Genomic DNA, 18733 nt, shown 5'->3' on the forward strand with positions numbered 1-18733 from the left:
TCCCAACGTCGTGCGTCGCTCTCCGCTGATTGGAAGGAGCGCCTTGGGGCTGTTGCGAGTCAGGCCCGGGAAGGCCGAGCGGACTGACAGGCTAGCTATCGCCTCCTGGAGCTTGGTGGGATAATGGCATGTAGGAGTGTTAGAGGCGTCCCCGGAGGTGGTATCTGGGTATTACAGTCGCTCCGACCGAAACGGGATTTCGAGGGAGAGCAATAGAGACGTTAACTGGGCTAGAGGGGCCGGAGGTCGATAGATTGAGCGGCTAGAGAGGCCGGAGGTAAGTGGCTGTAGAAGTCGGGCGGACCCGGAATCCAGAGGAAAAGGGACCATGACTTATGCTTATCTCTTCAAGTACATCATCATCGGAGACACAGGTAACCCGCGGGCGACAATCCTCAAGCTGGGGCGGGGATCCGAAACATCCAAGTCGGGCCTTGGGGGCGGGGCTCATTTAGTGGGCTGGGCGATTAAGTGAAGCGGGGGCGGGGCGGGCCGCCGGGGGCGGGGCTCGGGGCTCCCCTTCCCCAGTCCTGGACGCCCCGACACTGATCTGTTCTCGCTGCCTAACTCCTAACGCACGCGTCTTCTTTCAGGTGTGGGGAAGTCATGTCTCCTCTTGCAGTTTACAGACAAGCGGTTCCAACCTGTCCACGACCTCACAATAGGTAAGCGCATATACCTCTCCTAGAATAGATTATGAAATCTGACTAAAATAGAAAGTTAGCAGCTTTAGTGTTCTAAGTAGAAAAGTTACGTCTTCCTATTTTTGGGTTAGTCCAAAGTTATGTTAAGTGAAGAATGACTAAATGCTGAGAAATGGGCAGTAGTGTAATGGGGAGTAAGTAATTGAAAGGTGACTAGATTTAGAGATGACCATGAGGTATGGATTAGTTGCCTTAGGATTTTTTTTTTAACAAATGTGATTTGTATGTTTATGTAAAATCCTACGAAAACGTACTGTTAATTCAAAAACTCGCCTTACTCTGCGGTAAATTAGTGTGAACCTCATTACTTTTTCAAAGTAATCACTACCATATAGATTTTGTGTGTGTGTTGGAGAGGAGGAAGCAAATGGAAGAGCCATCCCAGACCTAGAATAAAAGGTACATGAAACTGGTAACTTTTGTTTTAAAGAAAAGATATGATAATCATGAGTTTCAAAAACACTCTGGTAATCGTGGGAAATGTGAACATCTTCCACAAATTTGTGATGTGGGACGACCTGCTGAGTTTGAACAACCCTTTCCCCATAATCTCCGTAACTCCAACCCAAATAAAGATTATATACATAACACTAGCTTTCTTGGCATTCAATTGCCATTTCAGAATAAAATCCCTAGCTCCCATTCTTACTATATCACCACTTCCAAGTCCCACATTATGGAAATCTGAAGCTACTACTGATCCCAAAGTACTTATTCAGAGCCAAATAACTAAAGTGGTTAGAAAAGGATTTAGTATCAACAGGAAAATATTTTTGTAAATGACTATTGTGTACAACCACAGTGTGCTAGGTGCTAAGTGATACAGTGCTTAACAAGGCAAACGTGCCTACATTGAAAGCTCCAGTGGAGGAGGTGAGGTGAGGCTGGGGGCAGATACTGAAGAATAAATCACTGTTGCAGAAGGGGATAAGAGGCTGCCACATCTATCAGAAAAAGCTGAAAATGGAAGCATGAGCAGGAACTAGCCAGGTGAAGGGGTTGTGGAGATGAGAGAAAAGTGATCAGGGCAAGAGGGAAAAACAGGTGCAAAGGCTCAGGAATAACAGAGATCAGACTAATCTGGAAAACTGAAAGTAATTTAATATGGCTTGACCATGGAATCTAAAGTGAAGAGTGACAAGAACTAAGAGTAGAGAACATCTGGGGTGGGGAAGGGGAGAGATGAAGTTTTGACACACCTAAAGGTAAAGGGAGCAAGTGACAGGTTTCAAAGTAGTGGAATGAAGTGATCAATCAAGTTTCCCCAGAGTCCAATATATGCCCTGTTTCTTTCTGAATTCAGTCTTCTATACCAAGATAAACAAGGCAGTTGGCTATAAAATGTGCACAAAATATGAAGGTTTCTTCATAATTAGAGGAAGTTGCATAAAAGGGGACAGAAGTTGTATTTTTTAATTCTTCACCATTGAAACTCCATTCCTCTTGTCCAGAAAGAAAACATAAAAATTAGTGACTTTTTTTTTTTTTAGTAACTGTCATTATTCTTGATGATGCAGTCTATAGTAGTAAGAAACAATTTTTTAAATCTGCTTATTGACTGTAAAACTTTATAGAATTGAGAGAGATTCTGGATATATTGTGCCTGGGGCCCCTGAATAGCAGAAGCTAGATTAGTACTGTTTCTTACCTGCAGATCAGAATTCCTGGAGTAAAGTACTGTGTAAAGATAGAAAATAGGACGAATTGTTTGACTTACAATCAAGTATTTTTAATGTAAGTGATCTTTGATTTTTAAGTTTTGTCCTGACATTACCTTGATAGAAGTTGAATGCCAGGTAAACTAAACCCTTTATTCGGACTATCCGTTTCCAAACCCCTGTGAGGAATGCCGTTTTCTGGTGAACTCTTGGAATTATTGGAGATCTGAAATGTTTCATTCTTGAGAATCTATTCTTAGATAGGTGCTTTTCTAAAAAAAATTCTAAAATTGCAAAAAGCAAGTATTTATTGTTTCATATAGAGGATTAGTGAGTGACTTTGGGAAAATATTAAGAAATATTTTCAAAAATTTAGAAGTTTTTTAAAAAGTTACAAATTAAACATTTCTTATTCAAATTTATGCATTAAACAATAATTCTAAAAATTAATTCACTTTTTCTATTTGATTTCTTAATTAATTTTTATGCCCATATATGCTTTTCAGTTATATTCCTGAGGTGGTTGTCACCTGGAACAAAGTTTTTAATTCTAAAAGGTAAAACTTTAAGGAGCACAAAATTAATTGGAGCAAATAGGGAACTGTAATGGGCTTAGTGGCACTAAGTACGGAGGATGAGTCATTAGCACAATGAGGACAAGCATGAACCTCTTGTCACCATGGTTGTTGTTCATGAGAATTACATTCTTTCTCTCGGTTTTCACTGACAGGCGTGGAGTTTGGGGCCCGTATGGTCAACATTGATGGAAAACAAATCAAACTGCAAATCTGGGATACGGTAAGAGAAAACAAAAATACTCTAGTCCCAAATATAACAGTAAAGGCTGATGCAGGGATAAAGGGCTATGACGGAGGAGCTAAGGATGGAGGTCAGAGTTCAGTTCAGTCGCTCAGTCATGTCCAACTCTTTGCGACCCCATGGACTGCAGCACGTCAGGCTTCCCTGTCCATCACCAATAGCTGGAACCTACTCAAACTCATGTCCATCGAGTCAGTGATGCCGTCCAACCATCTCATCCTCTGTCATCCCCTTCTCCTCCTGCCTTAATCTTTCCCACCATCAGGATCTTTTCCAATGAGTCAGTTCTTCGCATCAGGTGACAAAAGTATTGGAGCTTCAGCTTCAGCATCAGTCCTCCCAGTGAATATTCAGGACTGATTTCCTTTAGGATGGACTGGTTGGATCTCCTTGCAATCCAAGGGACTCTCAACAGTCTTCTCCAACACCACAGTTCAAAAGCATCAATTCTTCAGCACTTAGCTTTTTATAGTCCAACTCTCAGATCCATACATGACTATTAGAAAAACCATAGCTTTAACTAGATGGACCTTTATTGGCAAAGTAATATCTCTGCTTTTTAACATGCTTTCTAGGTTGGTCATAGCTTTTCTTGCAAGGAGCAAGCGTCTTTTAATTTCATGGCTGCCGTCACCATAAGCAGTGATTTTGAAGCCCAAGAAAATAAAGTCTGTCACTGTTTCCATTGTCTCCCCATCTACTTGCCATGAAGTGATGGGACCAGATGCCATGATCTTAGTTTTTTGAATGTTGAGTTTTAAGCCAGCTTTTTCACTGTCCTCTTTGACTTTCATCAAGAGACTCGTCAGTTCTTTGCTTTTCTGCCGTAAGAGTGGTGTTGTCTGCATATCTGAGGTTATTGATATTTCTCCTGGAAATCTTGATTCCAGCTTGTGCTTCATCCAGCCTGGCATTTCACATGATGTACTCTGCATATAAGTTAAATAAAATGGGTGACGATATATAGCCTTGACATACTTCTTGCCCAGTTTGGAACCAGTCTGTTGTTCCATGTCTGGTTTTAACTATTCCTTTTTGACCTGCATACAGAAGTCAGAGGAGGTCTAGTGAAATCAAGGAGACAGGGAAGCTTTCACTTCCATCTGTTACAGTTACAAATTCTGAATGCCACATCTTTTTGTTTCAAATAACCCAAATATATAGGAGTTTGCTTTGGTAAATATATTGATTAAATAATCCAAAATTCAGGAATTTCCTAGCAGTCCAGTGGTTAGGACTTGGCGCTTTCAGTGCAAGGGCAGTATAAGGGTTTGATCCCTGGTCAAGGAACTACTATTCCATAAGTCATGCAGCATGGCCAAAAAAAAATATCCCAGATTCATTTGCATCTTACTTTGGAATGCATTTTGATTCTTAAGAAATGAGCCTGTCTGCTTTTGTAAGAATGGATACTTTATACATCTTGAAATTATATATAATGTGATGCTTCCCTTTGGGGGAAATGAGAAAACTTAATTCTCTTTATCTCCATCTTAATTCTTTGCTGCTTCGGATTTTTTTTAAAAACAGGAGATGGACAAAGATACCTCAGACTAATGCAGATCAACCCAAATTGAATGGCTCACTCTTTCTAGCTTTTTTAAAAAAATATTTATTTTTATTCATTTATTTGACTGCACCGGCTCTTAGTTGCAGCAGCAGGATCTTTAGTTGCAATATGTGGGACCTAGTTCCCTGGCCAGGGATCAAACTTTGCCCCCTGCATTGGGAGCTCAGAGTCTTAGCCACTGGACCACCAGGGAAGTCTCTTTCTAACTTATTGCCTCACAAACTTTGGTTCAGGAAATTGATTGAGATTAAGAAGTAAAGTGATTTGATTTCAAAAATCATTTGTGATAGCGCACTGGAAGTGTTTTCATTTGCAAAAGTTAAATGCTTCTATTGATTCAACCATCACACAGGCCTCCCTCAGACTTCCCTTTTAGCTCTTGAAAGGACTTGAGGAAGGAGAGGGCTTTCAACCATAGCAGAGGAGGAAAAAAAGTAAGTTAGAAGCCAACCAGGAATCAAATGATTTAAGACATAAAACTATTAGGGAAAAAAATAAAATTTAAGTGATCTCTTGGAGGGAAAAAATATGTTTTAGATCTTAAAGTGTGGTTAATATTACCAACAGAGTTCTTTAGAATTACTTTTGGATTTTGATGTTCTAACAGGTGCAATAAGACACTTATATGATTGTTGTAGTAAGAGATTCTTGTACTGTTGGAAATGTAACCTAGAACTAGTGTACTAGAACAGTCTTCTTACCTTAAACCTGGCTTTAGATTATGTGACATAATGTTTAAGAAAACAGACTTTTTTTGCTATGGAGTATTACACTAAGCTCCTACATTTAAATTATGGATTTGGTGTTTATAGAATTTTTAACTTCTGGCCAGTTACTGAACTGACCTTTGAGCCTAATTTTTCACATTTGTGTTAATTATTAGTATCATGAATGTTATCTTTGGTATATTGTGTTCAGTTCATTCAGTCACTCAGTCGTGTCCGACTCTTTGCAACCCCATGAATCGCAGCACACCAGGCCTCCCTGTCCATCACCAACTCCCGGAGTTCACTCAAACTCATGTCCATCGAGTCGGTGATGCCATCCAGCCATCTCATCCTCTGTCGTCCCCTTCTCCTCCTGCCCCCAATCCCTCCCAGCATCAGAGTCTTTTCCAATGAGTCAACTCTTCGCATGAGGTGGCCAAAGTACTGGAGTTTCAGCTTTAGCATCATTCCTTCCAAAGAAATCCCAGGGCTGATCTCCTTCAGAATGGACTGGTTGGATCTCCTTGCAGTCCAAGGGACTCTCAAGAGTCTTCTCCAACACCACAGTTCAAAAGCATCAATTCTTCGGCACTTAGCTTTCTTCACAGACCAACTCTCACATCCATACATGACCACTGGAAAAATCATAGCCTTGACTAGACGGACTTTGTTGGCAAAGTAATGTCTCTGCTTTTGAATATGCTATCTAGGTTGGTCATAACTTTCCTTCCAAGGAGTAAGCATCTTTTAATTTCATGGCTGCAGTCAGCATCTGCAGTGATTTGGGAGCCCAGAAAAATAAAGTCTGACACTGTTTCCACTGTTTCCCCATCTATTTCCCATGAAGTGATGGGACCAGATGCCAAGATCTTTGTTTTCTGAATGTTGAGCTTTAAGCCAACTTTTTCACTCTCCTCTTTCACTTTCATCAAGAGGCTTTTTAGTTCCTCTTCACTTTCTGCCATAAGGGCAGTGTCATCTGCATATCTGAGGTTATTGATATTTCTCCCGGCGATCTTGATTCCAGCTTGTGCTTCTTCCAGCCCAGCGTTTCTCATGATGTACTCCGCATAGAAGTTAAATAAGCAGAGTGACAGTATACAGCCTTGACGTACTCCTTTTCCTATTTGGAACCAATCTGTTGTTCCATGTCCAGTTCTAACTGTTGCTGCCTGACCTGCATATAGGTTTCTCAAGAGGCAGGTCAGGTGGTCTGGTATTCCTATCTCTTTCAGAATTTTCCACAGTTTATTGGGATCCACACAGTCAAAGGCTTTGGCATAGTCAATAAAGCAGAAATAGATGTTTTTCTGGAACTCTCTTGCTTTTTCCATGATCCAGCGGATGTTGGCAATTTGATCTCTGGTTCCTCTGCCTTTTCTAAAACCAGCTTGAACGTCAGGAAGTTCACTGTTCACGTATTGCTGAAGCCTGGCTTGGAGAATTTTGAGCATTACTTTACTAGCGTGTGAGATGAGTGCAGTTGTGCAGTAGTTTGAGTATTCTTTGGCATTGCCTTTCTTTGGAATTGGAATGAAAACTGACCTTTTCCAGTCCTGTGGCCACTGCTGAGTTTTCCAAATTTGCTGGCATATTGAGTGCAGCACTTACACAGTATCATCTTCCAGGATTTGAAATAGCTCAACTGGAATTCCATCACCTCCACTAGCTTTGTTCATAATGATGCTTTCTAAGGCCCACTTGACTTCACATTCCAGATGTCTGGCTCTAGGTGAGTGATCATACCATTGTGATTATCTTGATTGTGAAGATCTTTTTTGTACAGTTCTTCTGTGTATTCTTGCCACCTCTTCTTAATATCTTCTGCTTCTGTTTAGGTCCATAACGTTTCTGTCCTTTATCAAGCCCATCTTTGCATGAAATGTTCCCTTGGTATCTCTGATTTTCTTGAAGAGATCTCTAGATCAATGCAATTTCTTTGCATTGATCGCTGAGGAAGGCTTTCTTATCTCTTCTTGCCATTCTTTGGAACTCTGCATTCAGATGCTTATATCCTTCCTTTTCTCCTTTGCTTTTCGCTTCTCTTCTTTCCACAGCTTCTTGTAAGGCCTCCCCAGACAGCCATTTTGCTTTTTTGCATTTCTTTTTCATGGGGATGGTCTTGATCCCTGTCTCCTGTACAGTGTCACAAACCTCGGTCCATAGTTCATCAGGCACTCTATCAGATCTAGTCCCTTAAATCTATTTCTCACTTCCACTGTATAATCATAAGGGATTTGATTTAGGTCATACCTGAATGGTCTAGTGGTTTTCCCTACTTTCTTCAACTTAAGTCTGAATTTGGCAATAAGGAGCTCACGATCTGAGCCACAGTCAGCTCCTGGTCTTGTTTTTGCTGACTGTATAGAGCTTCTCCATCTTTGGCTGCAAAGAATATAATCAGTCTGATTTCGGTGTTGACCATCTGGTGATGTCCATTTGTAGAGTCTTCTTTTGTGTTGTTGGAAGAGGGTGTTTGGTATGACCAGTGCGTTCTCTTGGCAATACCCTATTAGCCTTTGCCCTGCTTCATTCCGTATTCCAAGGCCAAATTTGCCTGTTACTCCAGGTGTTCTTGACTTCCTACTTTTGCATTCCAGTCCCCTATAGTGAAAAGGACATCTTTTTTGGGTGTTAGTTCTAAAAGGTCTTGTAGGTCTTCATAGAATAGTTCCGTTCAACTTCAGCTTCTTCAGCGTTACTGGTTGGGGCATAGACTTGGATTACTGTGATATTGAATGGTTTGCCTTGGAAATGAACAGAGATCATTCTGTCGTTTTTGAGATTGTATCCAAGTACTGCATTTTGGACTCTTTTCTTGACCATGATGGCTACTCCATTTCTTCTAAGGGATTCCTGCCCACAGTAGTAGATATAATGGTCATCTGATTTAAATTCACCCATTCCGGTCCATTTTAGTTCGCTGATTCCTAGAATGTCGACGTTCACTCTTGCCATCTCCTGTGTGACCACTTCCAATTTGCCTTGATTCATGGACCTGACATTCCAGGTTCCTGTGCAATATTGCTTTTTATAGCATCGGACCTTGTTTCTATCACCAGTCACATCCACACCTGGGTATTGGTATATTGTGTAAAATCTATTTATTTTCCCATGTCCAGATCTTAGTTTCCCTATCTTTAAGAACAATAGTCTCCCATCCAAATCTTTATGTAGGGACAGAAGGATAAGCAATTTCAAGAATGTGAAAACTTTTCTGATAGAATAGAGTCAATGCCCAGGGAATTCATATTTAGATAATTTTGTTTCCTTTGATGAAACCTGTCCTCCCCCCAAACCTATTCCATCAAGAAAGCAAAAGTATCCTGTATATGGGGGCATAGTAAATTGCTCAATTATAAATAAATCTTAAATCTTGGCCCCCATTGGAAATGAAAGTAGAGAATAAACTTGAATTTGTTTTAGGACAGCTCTGTTCTGGGCCCTGGACTGCTTTCCCTAGTCGTTATTCCTATTTGCTATGACAGGATCCCAGTAAGGGACATCTTGGCAGTCCTGCTTTTGCGGATGTGTGTGCTAAGTCACTCGTCATGTCCAACGCTTTGTGACCCTGTGGACTGTAGCCCACCAGGCTCCTCTGTCCATCGGATTCTCCAGGCAAGAATACTGGAGTGGATTTTCATGCCCTCCTCCAGGGGATCTTCCCAATTCAGGGATCAAACCCACGTCTCTTAAGTCTCCTTCAGTGGCAGAAGGGTTCTTTACCATTAGCACCATCCGGGAAGCCCTGTCCTGCCTTTATCAGTCACTAAAGGTCAGTTAGTATATGCCTAATTTAAGTGCTTTGTATCTAATTTTCTTCGTTGATCCATTGGAATGAAACTTGTATTATATAGAGCATTGGCATTCTAAGATAATTTTCTAAGACAAAGGAGTGGAAACAAAAATAGAAACAAAAAACAAAGGTGATACGTGCAACATCATATGGGACTGAAAAATACTCTTTGAGTTTCTAGTTCTATTTCCAGTTCTCTCCTAGGGGATATTGTGTGGAAATGTCTTTGTCACACTGACTGTAGGGTAAATATATTCAGTGACAGGGAGCCAGGGATGCTAAACATTCAGCAATTAAATGGACAGTCTCACAGGAAGAATTGACCCACCCAAAATATCAATTGTACTCCCACTGAAAGATATTGATTTCCCACCTGGACTTCTTCCTGGGCATTCAGGTTTTCTTTTGGCCAATTCTCTTTCCTTAATAGAAGTTCTTTTGTAAAATTAACTCCTTTGTGTTAAAGTGGCATCTGATCAAGTAACTTCTCTGCAAATAACCTGGTTTTGTTGGGATTTTTTTTGCTGTTGCCATGTTGATGGAAAAGGCTGGACAAGAATCCTTCCGTTCTATCACCCGTTCCTACTACAGAGGAGCAGCTGGCGCACTGCTGGTGTATGACATTACAAGGTGAGGCACGTCTGCTGCGTGAGAGGGAGACTCTTTCCTCTGTTCTCAAAATCTTTTTAATCCACCGAATCTAGTAAGAATGCTAAAGAGGAATTGCCTGTTTTATATTTTTCTTTATACATATAAGTTTCCCCTTTTTCTTATGCATTTGGAATTGCTTTGGCGTTTTGAAATGGGCCTCTGACCCACTTTTGAAATTTTTCTGCTGTAGGCGTGAAACCTTCAATCACTTGACCTCATGGTTAGAGGATGCCCGGCAGCACTCTAGTTCCAACATGGTTATCATGCTGATTGGGAACAAGAGGTAAAATTTTATTTGTATAAATAATAAGTACTAGATGTCATCTAGGTACTCTTTGGATATTGAATTATTTGGGACCTAAACTTTTTTAGTTCCATTACCATTTTAACCATTTTTAAGTGTACAGTTCTGTGGCATTGAGTACATTCACATTGTTATACAACTATCACCACCATTTATCTCCAGAACTTTTTTATCTTCCCCAACTGAAACTCTGTTCCCATGAACACTAATTTCACCTTCCCCATCCCACTGTTGTTGTTTAGTCACTAAGTTGTGTCTAACTCTTTTGCGACCCTATGGACTGTGGCCCGCCAGACTCCTCTGTCTGTGGGATTTCCCAGACAAGAATACTGGAGTGGGTTGCTGTTTCCCTCTCCAGGGGATCTTCCTAACCCAGGGATTGAAACCACGTCTCCTGCATTGCAGATGGATTCTTTACTGCTGAGCCATCAGGGAAGATCCCCATCCCACTAGCCCCTCGCAATAACCATTCTACTTTCTGTCTCTTCTGACTACTTTAGGAATCTTACAATATTTGTCCTCTTGTTCCTGGCTTCTGTTTAGCATAACATCCTCAAGGTTTATCTATATTGTAGCGTGTGTCAGAATTTTCTTCTGTTTTAAGGTTAGATAGTAATCCATTGGATGTATTTACCACATTTTCTTTATTATCCATTGATGTACACTTTGGTTGCTTCTAACTTTTGGCTGTTGTGAATAATGCTGCTGGTCAGCATGGGTGTACAAAGATCTGCTTAGGTCCCTGCTTTCAGTTCTTTAGGATATATGCCCAGAAGTGGAACTGCTGGATCTTATGGAAATTCTGTTTAATTTTTGGAGGTACTGCTGTACGGTTTTCCATAGTGGCTGCACTACTTAACATTGCTACTCTCAGTGCACAAGTGTTCCAGTTTCTCCCCATCCTTAGCAACATTTGTTATTCTCAGTGAATTTTCTAAGGCACCCATGAGCCAAAAGACATACTTGATGGATTTGTTATTAAATAGTTAGGTCTAAACAAAGTAGCAGGTATTTTTGTCATAGCAACTGAGTAACTGTTTGGAAAACGGAAAACATGAATTAAAAGAAAAAGAATTTATTATTTCATTCTTAAGTAACTGTAACTACTTGCTAATGACCTGTGTATGCCTGTCAGGCACAGCACAGCTTGTCAAACCTTGGAGTTAACACTGCACACTACCACTCTTTTTTCTGTTGCAAATTGATTTTTGTGCAGTGTTTGCTTTTTGTCACAGCAGCTGCCAAGAATGCAGCCTCAAAAAGAAGTGCAAATGTTGAATCTATCATGATCTGATTTTGACACTGCCAGTTATATTAAGCTTGTATTTATGTGGGGGCTTCTCTGGTGGCTCAATGGTAAAGAATCCGCCTTCCAGTGCAGGAGACACGGGTTCTATCCCTGGGTTGGGAAGATCCCCTGGAGAAGGAAATGGCAACCCCTTCCATTGTTTTTGCCTGGGAAATCCTATGAACAGAGGAGCCTGGCAGGCTACAGTCCATGGGGTCACAAAAGAGTCGGCTCTGACTTAGCGACTGAACAACAACAATTTATGTCGTGTTCTGATGTTGAGTGTTGCTGTGTTTCCCTTGAGTATTTAAAATAATCTGTGGCACCTAGAACTGTGGCCACAGACTGATTATACTCATTGGTTCAGCCAATTTGTGAAAAACCTTAACTACATCCTAGGTATTGTGCTAGACCCTGAGTGGGCAAGGTGAAAACAAAATCCTGCCCTCATTCCCATGGAGTTCACAGTCTAGTGGAGACATAGATATTAAATATAAAATGATTTGTATCTGTTTACAAATTATGATAAATGCAGTGAAGGGAAAAAAAAAGGGCACTATAAAAAAGAGTACCAGGATACTTATTTATTTTTTATAATTTTATTTGGGCTTCTCTGGTGATTCAGATGGTAAAGAATCCGCCTGGGATGCAGGAGGCCAGGGTTTGATCCCGGGGTCAGGAAGATCTCCTGAAGGGAATGGCTACCCACTCCAGTGTTCTTGCTTAGAGAATCCCATGAACAAAGGAGTCTGGGGTCTTATTGCTGCTTGTGGGCTTTCTCTAGTTTTGGAGAGCAGGAGCTACTCACTAGTTGCAGTGTGCAGGCTTCTCGATTTTGTGGCTTCTCTTGTTGTGGAGCACGGGCTCTAAGGCATGCCCGCTTCAGTAGTTGTGGCAAATGGACTCGGGAGTTGTGGCACACCGGCTTAGCTGCTCTGCTCTGAGGCATGTGCGATCCTCCCAGACCAAGGATCAAACGAGTGTCCCCTGCATTGGACCACTGGACTACCAGGGAAGCCCCAGGGTACTTACTGTTGATTTAGAGTTGTAATTTAAACTGGAATCTGAAGGATGGGCAAGAGTTCACTGGGCAAAGTTTTTGAAAAGGTGTCAAACGGGGTTAAGAAACTCTGTGAAAGCTCTAAACTGGGAAGAAGCTTGATGATAAGTTTATAATGTTGGAAGAACCTGGTGTGGTTAGACTAAATCAAAGGGGAATGGTACAAGATGAGGTTGGAAAAGAAGACAGGAGCCAGATCTTGTGGCACTTACAGACCTGAGTGAGGAGTCTGGATTTTATTCTAAACAAGTAGGAAGCATTTAAGAGTTTTAAGCAGGGAAGTAGCTTGATCAGATTTTAAAAGATCTGGAGGGGAGCAAGGGTTGATGTGGATCTCAGCTGCAGCAGTCCAAGTGAGAAAGTGGTGGATTGGACTAGGTCAGTGACACTGGAGAGAGAGAGAAAGGATGATTGTAAGGTACATTTTGGAAGTACTTTGCTTTGGGGTGAATTGGATATTTGGTGTGAAGAAGGAAAAAATGTTAATAATAACCTTGGTTTTTGGCTTGTGCCATGTGGAGGTGTGGGACAGAGTTGGGTTGGGGGGAAAAGATGATATTTCATTTTGATGTATATCTGAGGTGCCTTTTACACATGAGTAGAAATGAACAGGAAAATGGACAAACAGATCTGGAACTCAGAGGTATGTCTGGGCTAGATGTTCAGATTTAGGACTGTTGCCATTTCGGGTTAGTTCTTCCTTGGTCTTCACACAGCTCATGAAAAATAAGTATACGTTTTGCAGATGTTTTGTTCTCTAGTGGACTTACTCCTGGATTTTTTCTTTTCATGGTGAAAAACTGGAATCCTCCCAAATGAAAATTTCCAGTTTGAAAAATGAAAATTGGACAATTCACCATAATCTTATTCTGCATCCTTTAATCCTGTGTTTCATAAAGTCTTTTCCATGCCACTTTATTCTTCCTCAGTCCTCGGCTCTGTTCTCAGGATCACCTAATTTTACCCATATCATTTTCTCTGAATCCTTCATTTCCCTGGTGGCAGGCTGCTGTTTATTATACATGTTAATAATGATAATAGTGAGTTAAGGCAGCTGGGTTTTCCTTATTCCTTGCTGTCTTCTTCTTGTGGCTTGATTCCAGTAATGAGGAAGATACTTATCACTATGCGATGTGACATCCATGACTTTTCTACTTCCCAGTAACTGGAATTTCCCTTTCTTCTTCTTTCCTTTGGTTTAACTGGATCTCCTTCAAAAGAGAAGACTACAGCATAGACCTTGAGAAACTATGGGGCTTGCCTAACCTTTTATAAACCCTTTTCTCTGTAATAAGAGATAAGGCATTATCCTCAACTGTGCAGCAGCTGTCAAGAATCTGATCTGAAGAATATTTTCCCAGAGGCTACAGAAATCAGTAACCCTGTACAAGAGGACACCATTCAGGATCTGCATTCTTTATGGATTAACTGGCAGTTGAAACAGCTGTGGGATTCTTTTAGAATAAATTTCTTCTTTCACTTGGATCTTTTTTTAGTTTTCTCCCCAATTAATGATTAATCTCTTGCAGTGACTTAGAGTCTCGTAGGGATGTGAAGAGAGAAGAAGGAGAAGCCTTTGCTCGGGAACATGGACTTATATTCATGGAAACTTCAGCCAAAACAGCCTGCAATGTTGAGGAGGTACTATTTGGGAAAAAGTAGGGAAAGCTTTTCAGAGATTACACCGTTATCTTTGTCCCCCCTTTTTTTTCCTTCAGAATTCTCCTCCTCTGTTAAAACATGGGTAAGAAAAGGATGTCTTGTGGTCATAGTGACCACGTATCTCCCTTTAAGGGAATTGTTCCATTTGTTTTTCCTTGATTCCTAAGGCTTTACTTTTATATTAAGTAACATTAATTGATAAGTGTGGATTGACACTACTGTTATTTGTAAATCATCTTAGTTGAGGAACTAATGAATTCCATCTTAGTCATTCCTAAGTCTGGTGTTGAATCTGTCTTAAGTAACTGACTCAGAAGAGAGCATGTTTGCTTTATTTGCAGAGTGTGCCAATCTGGGAACCCTAGGTACATCTTGCGTCAATACCAAAATACCATAGAATCTCTTTTTTCTATTTGAAATTGTTTGGAATGGCTTTTACAGGGCCTTTGGAGGACCTTGTGTATTTTTACTCAATTCTCGTAATGGTTCCCAATTCACTTTTGAAATCCAAATAGGCATAATATTTGTATTCTCTTTTCCTAATTTCTCTACCTAAACTTGAGCCTAATGCTATGATTTATGTCTCCTTCAGGCCTTCATTAACACAGCCAAAGAAATATATAGGAAGATCCAGCAGGGTTTATTTGATGTCCACAATGAGGTAAGATAGGGTAAGGGGCTGACAATTACTTTTGCTTTGTTTTAAACAGGACAGGATGCTTCCTAGAATATAAGCACTTCCTGTCTAACATGATACTATATGAAGCTATATGAACTGGCATAGCTTGTCTGTTTTTTTCTCAAGTCTGAGACCCAGACTGCTTAAAGAGATTATTAATTGCTGATCTAAAAGGTTTATACATTATGGGAGGTTTTCTTCTCAACCTCAGGTTTTTACTATTCCAAAGCATGAGGGAGGTGTGATTCTTAATTGCTTAGCTTCTCATTTCTATAAAGCACATTTGGGGGGGAATAAATGAATTATATGCTAATATGCTGCCACTTCTGTTTTACCTACTCTTACCAATCACATCCTGATTCTGCACATAGCTATGAAACTTAAGTATAACAGTCACTTGGGCACAGAAGCCACTTCCAGTGATCTATAATACCACAGCTGGTCACCTTATCTTCACCATCACAGAGTACTGTTCCACAGCAGTCTGGCTAAGGCACATGGTTACCTGCCAAGGCCATACCTGCTTCTAGAAATTGTAATTAATGATTTCTCCTTTTATCCCTCTCCTTTCTCCCACTTACTTTTACACTGAGGTGGGAACTATTGCCTCTTTTCTCTTACAGGCAAATGGCATCAAGATTGGACCCCAGCAGTGTATTTCAACCCCAGTGGGACCCAGTGCCTCCCAGCGGGGCTCTCATGACATGGGGGCTGACTCTGGCTGCTGCTGAACAACTGGCCTGGACTCTTTTTTTTCCTTCCTGGAACAGCTTCAGATCAATAGGCTTAAAGAAAGAGGTCTTACATGCTTTGGCTGAGAAAAGCCTCTTTTCAAGGTGTGATGTTTTGCCTCTCCACTTAAAGACCAGGGGAGAATTTGGGCCCTTATTGACCTGTCCTTCTTCAGGGACGTGAGCGTTCCCTATAGATTAGGGCTCTTTTCATTCTCCTGTTTTAATTTGTAAAATGTTAGGATCAAAGCTGATTGTCATGGTAGTTCAAAAATAAATTCTTTTATAAGCAGACACAATCTACTCCCCACCAAGAATTAGTAACAAGGTCTAGGACGTTCTGCTTGAGCCCTTGAGGTGACTGGGATCTGGCTGCCCTTTGGGTTTTATGTCCTCAGTTTAGGGATTTCATTGAGGTTTTTCACTTGCCACTACATAAGAATTGTTGCAGAAGGCAGTTCCTTCTAGTTGAACTGCTCAAGGATGATGAACACTTCTCCTCCATCCCATTTCTAGTTTCTCTGTTTCAGAGTAACTACACAACTTTTGAGAGTAGTAGAGTTGGTCCTAGCCTTGTAGCCACTTATTATCATTACCTAAAGAAAACATCTTTCCCTGTTTGTTTTGTTTTAGGGACCAGACCTAACATTGGTAAGTCAGTGTCTTTCACCAAATAGACTCTTACTGTTTTATCCCACTCACTTCTTAAGGAGACCTATTTAGACTTTCTATCAAGCTAATCTGCCTACTGTACATGACATTTTGCTTCCACTCCTATGCCTTTGCACATGCCCTACTATACACTACTGTTATACTCAAAGTCCACATTTTTTTCCTTCAGAAAGCCTTCTTTGACCTAGGGACTTCTGAACAATTACTGACACAGTACCTTTTAGCTTTCATATATTGTTTATTCATATGTATATTTATTTGTATTTATGTTACTTTGTAAATATGTTTTATAGTAGCTTTGTGTGTGGAACCTGTCTCCCTGAGGTTGTAAGCTCCCTGAGAGCAGGAACCCCTGGTATGCTTTCACTTTTGTAAACCACTTCCTCCACCATTCCTTCACAGTGCCTAGTGCTACTCATGTGATCACTGAATTTGACTGACAAAGACTTGGAACAGGTTTATTTTAGGCTGCAGAGGAAACAAAAAGCCTTACAGTCATCTCTTTGTAATTCTATCTCAGTCTATTCCATCTGCTTACCCTGAATTCTTTATTGCTCTTCTCCTTCTCTTCTCTCTGCTTTCCCTGGCTCTTTGCCTCCATTCCATGCAGCATACAATAAAGCTGCCTGCTTCCAAGCAGTCAAATAAGTGGATACATCTCCATTTGAAGAGCATACAATACTATCCTAGTCAAGTCTGTCTTTGCTGTACTTACCGTGCAGCCTTCTGGGTCAGTTGCTGTACTGATGTCTCATTTTCTTCCACAGCACTGCGGTCTTGTGAATTTTTTTCCTCTTTTTTTTTGGTTGTCGATAAATTGTTTCATTATTAAATATATGCATGTATCCAAGCTGCTCACATTTCATGTGTCATTTCTGATTGTATCCCAAACATAAGTAGATACTCTTCTTCTAGGGAATTGTATCAAAGGAATTGGAAGAAGCCTTCTTGAGATACATTCATTTTATACTGGATTCTGCCCCCAGTAGCAGTAGTATTAGTTCACACTGTACCACAGGAAGTTGGAAGGCATATGGAGTATTACTTTGATTAAGGTTTGGTTTGGTTTGGTTTTTGAAAACTCCTACCTCATTTCAAAAAGGATTAAAGCTGTTGAATTTGGCTAGTCCACTCACACCAGAGACAGAAGTAAAGTAAATAAAACTTTATGGTTTCTGTACAGGAGTTTTCCTCTGTCAGTCAAAGAAACCTTTAGCGATCAGGATGAATCAGAACATTGATCAGAACATCATTCTGTCTAGAGCTGCTGCTTTTGGAATGTATCTTTTTTTTTTTTTTTAACATGGTAAACAATTCAAATGGAGTATCTCTTGAATTGATAATCCCATATTATCCAAAAACCACTCATAACCTTCTATACTCAGGTATTTCATCAGTTTTAAGCATAAGAAATGAGAGTATCTAGGCAAATTTATGACCTTTGTTGATCACTGCTGAGGTTCTGAATGAAATGGTCATGAGAAGTTACAGAAAATGCATCTCCCACCCCCATGTGAAGAATACTGGTTATAAGATAATATGAGTGTTGGTTGATTTTTGAAGCCCAGGACCCTTGGAAATATACTACTTATAGCAGTCTAAGTCATTACTATTTATAGGTCATTGCATATGGCAGGGATACCCATTCCCCTTTCTGTCTGTGCCTAATAACTGGTTCCTTTGATAGTAGCTTTATTTTGTACCAAAAAAGCAGAAGGATAATAGGTTCTCATTCTAGAAACTATAATTAAGGTCATATCTGTATATGCATTTACACATTGTTCTGGTAAGCCCTAATACTAACATCAAATTTGATATAACAGTGGTAGCCAAGGAAGAATTTGGCCAACAGATTTTGTTCAATATACAGAGAAATGTACTTGGCCAAGTCTTCTGTGATAAAATGTTGACTCACATGACTCCTTTAGGTCTCTGAGCTCCTACTATGTGTGACCATGCAAATGTTACTTCTTGAGAAATTCCTTTAATGATAGGGAAAGACACCCTTCACTCAGGATTTCCAAAAAATTAAAAACTTACTGTAGCAAATTTTAATAGCAGTAGAGTTAAACTAGAAAACATGGGTAAATCTTTCTCATTGAGGGCAAGAGGATTTCATCTATCATTGGGAAATTACTCTGCAGCCAATATTTCTAAGGCAGTATCGTAATGCCCTCCTTGCATATAATTTCACCTCTAAGACATCATTTGCTCTATCCATATTCACAAATAGTTTGGGTCTATTGATGAATTGAGGCCTTTTTTTTTAAGTTGAAATTCTTTACTGAATTTTGTTCATTTCCAACTGACTAGCAGTACTCTGTACTGTCAAAGTCAGAACACTGGAAAACTTGCGAGCGAAACATAAGGTTTAGAAGCATCTAGAATAGATGCATAACCTATGCTGATGTTATGCTGATATCCTGAGGATT

The 18733-nt window shown here is 40.3% G+C and overlaps 1 protein-coding gene across 1 annotated transcript; it reads left to right on the forward strand.

The window, feature by feature from the left end:
* Positions 1-15: 15 nt before the first annotated feature.
* On the forward strand, positions 16-17151 carry RAB2B (RAB2B, member RAS oncogene family). The gene is made up of 8 exons (XM_027553349.1): positions 16-374; positions 594-665; positions 3093-3160; positions 9802-9884; positions 10096-10188; positions 14087-14198; positions 14812-14880; positions 15522-17151. The coding sequence occupies exons 1-8, from the start codon at positions 329-331 to the stop codon at positions 15627-15629; spliced, it is 651 nt and encodes a 216-aa protein (XP_027409150.1). The 5' UTR covers positions 16-328; the 3' UTR covers positions 15630-17151.
* Positions 17152-18733: the final 1582 nt, after the last annotated feature.

The sequence above is a fragment of the Bos indicus x Bos taurus genome, chromosome 10, assembly GCF_003369695.1.
Source record: "Bos indicus x Bos taurus breed Angus x Brahman F1 hybrid chromosome 10, Bos_hybrid_MaternalHap_v2.0, whole genome shotgun sequence".
NCBI classification, from domain to species: Eukaryota; Metazoa; Chordata; class Mammalia; order Artiodactyla; family Bovidae; genus Bos; species Bos indicus x Bos taurus.

Bases quoted from the DNA above. Each gene is read 5' to 3' on its own strand.
- RAB2B (XM_027553349.1), top strand. From the start codon at position 329: ATGACTTATGCTTATCTCTTCAAGTACATCATCATCGGAGACACAG. The intron at 666-3,092 runs GTAAGCGCATAT...TTTCACTGACAG, and splicing joins TGTCCACGACCTCACAATAG to GCGTGGAGTTTGGGGCCCGT. The intron at 14,199-14,811 runs GTACTATTTGGG...TGTCTCCTTCAG, and splicing joins CAGCCTGCAATGTTGAGGAG to GCCTTCATTAACACAGCCAA.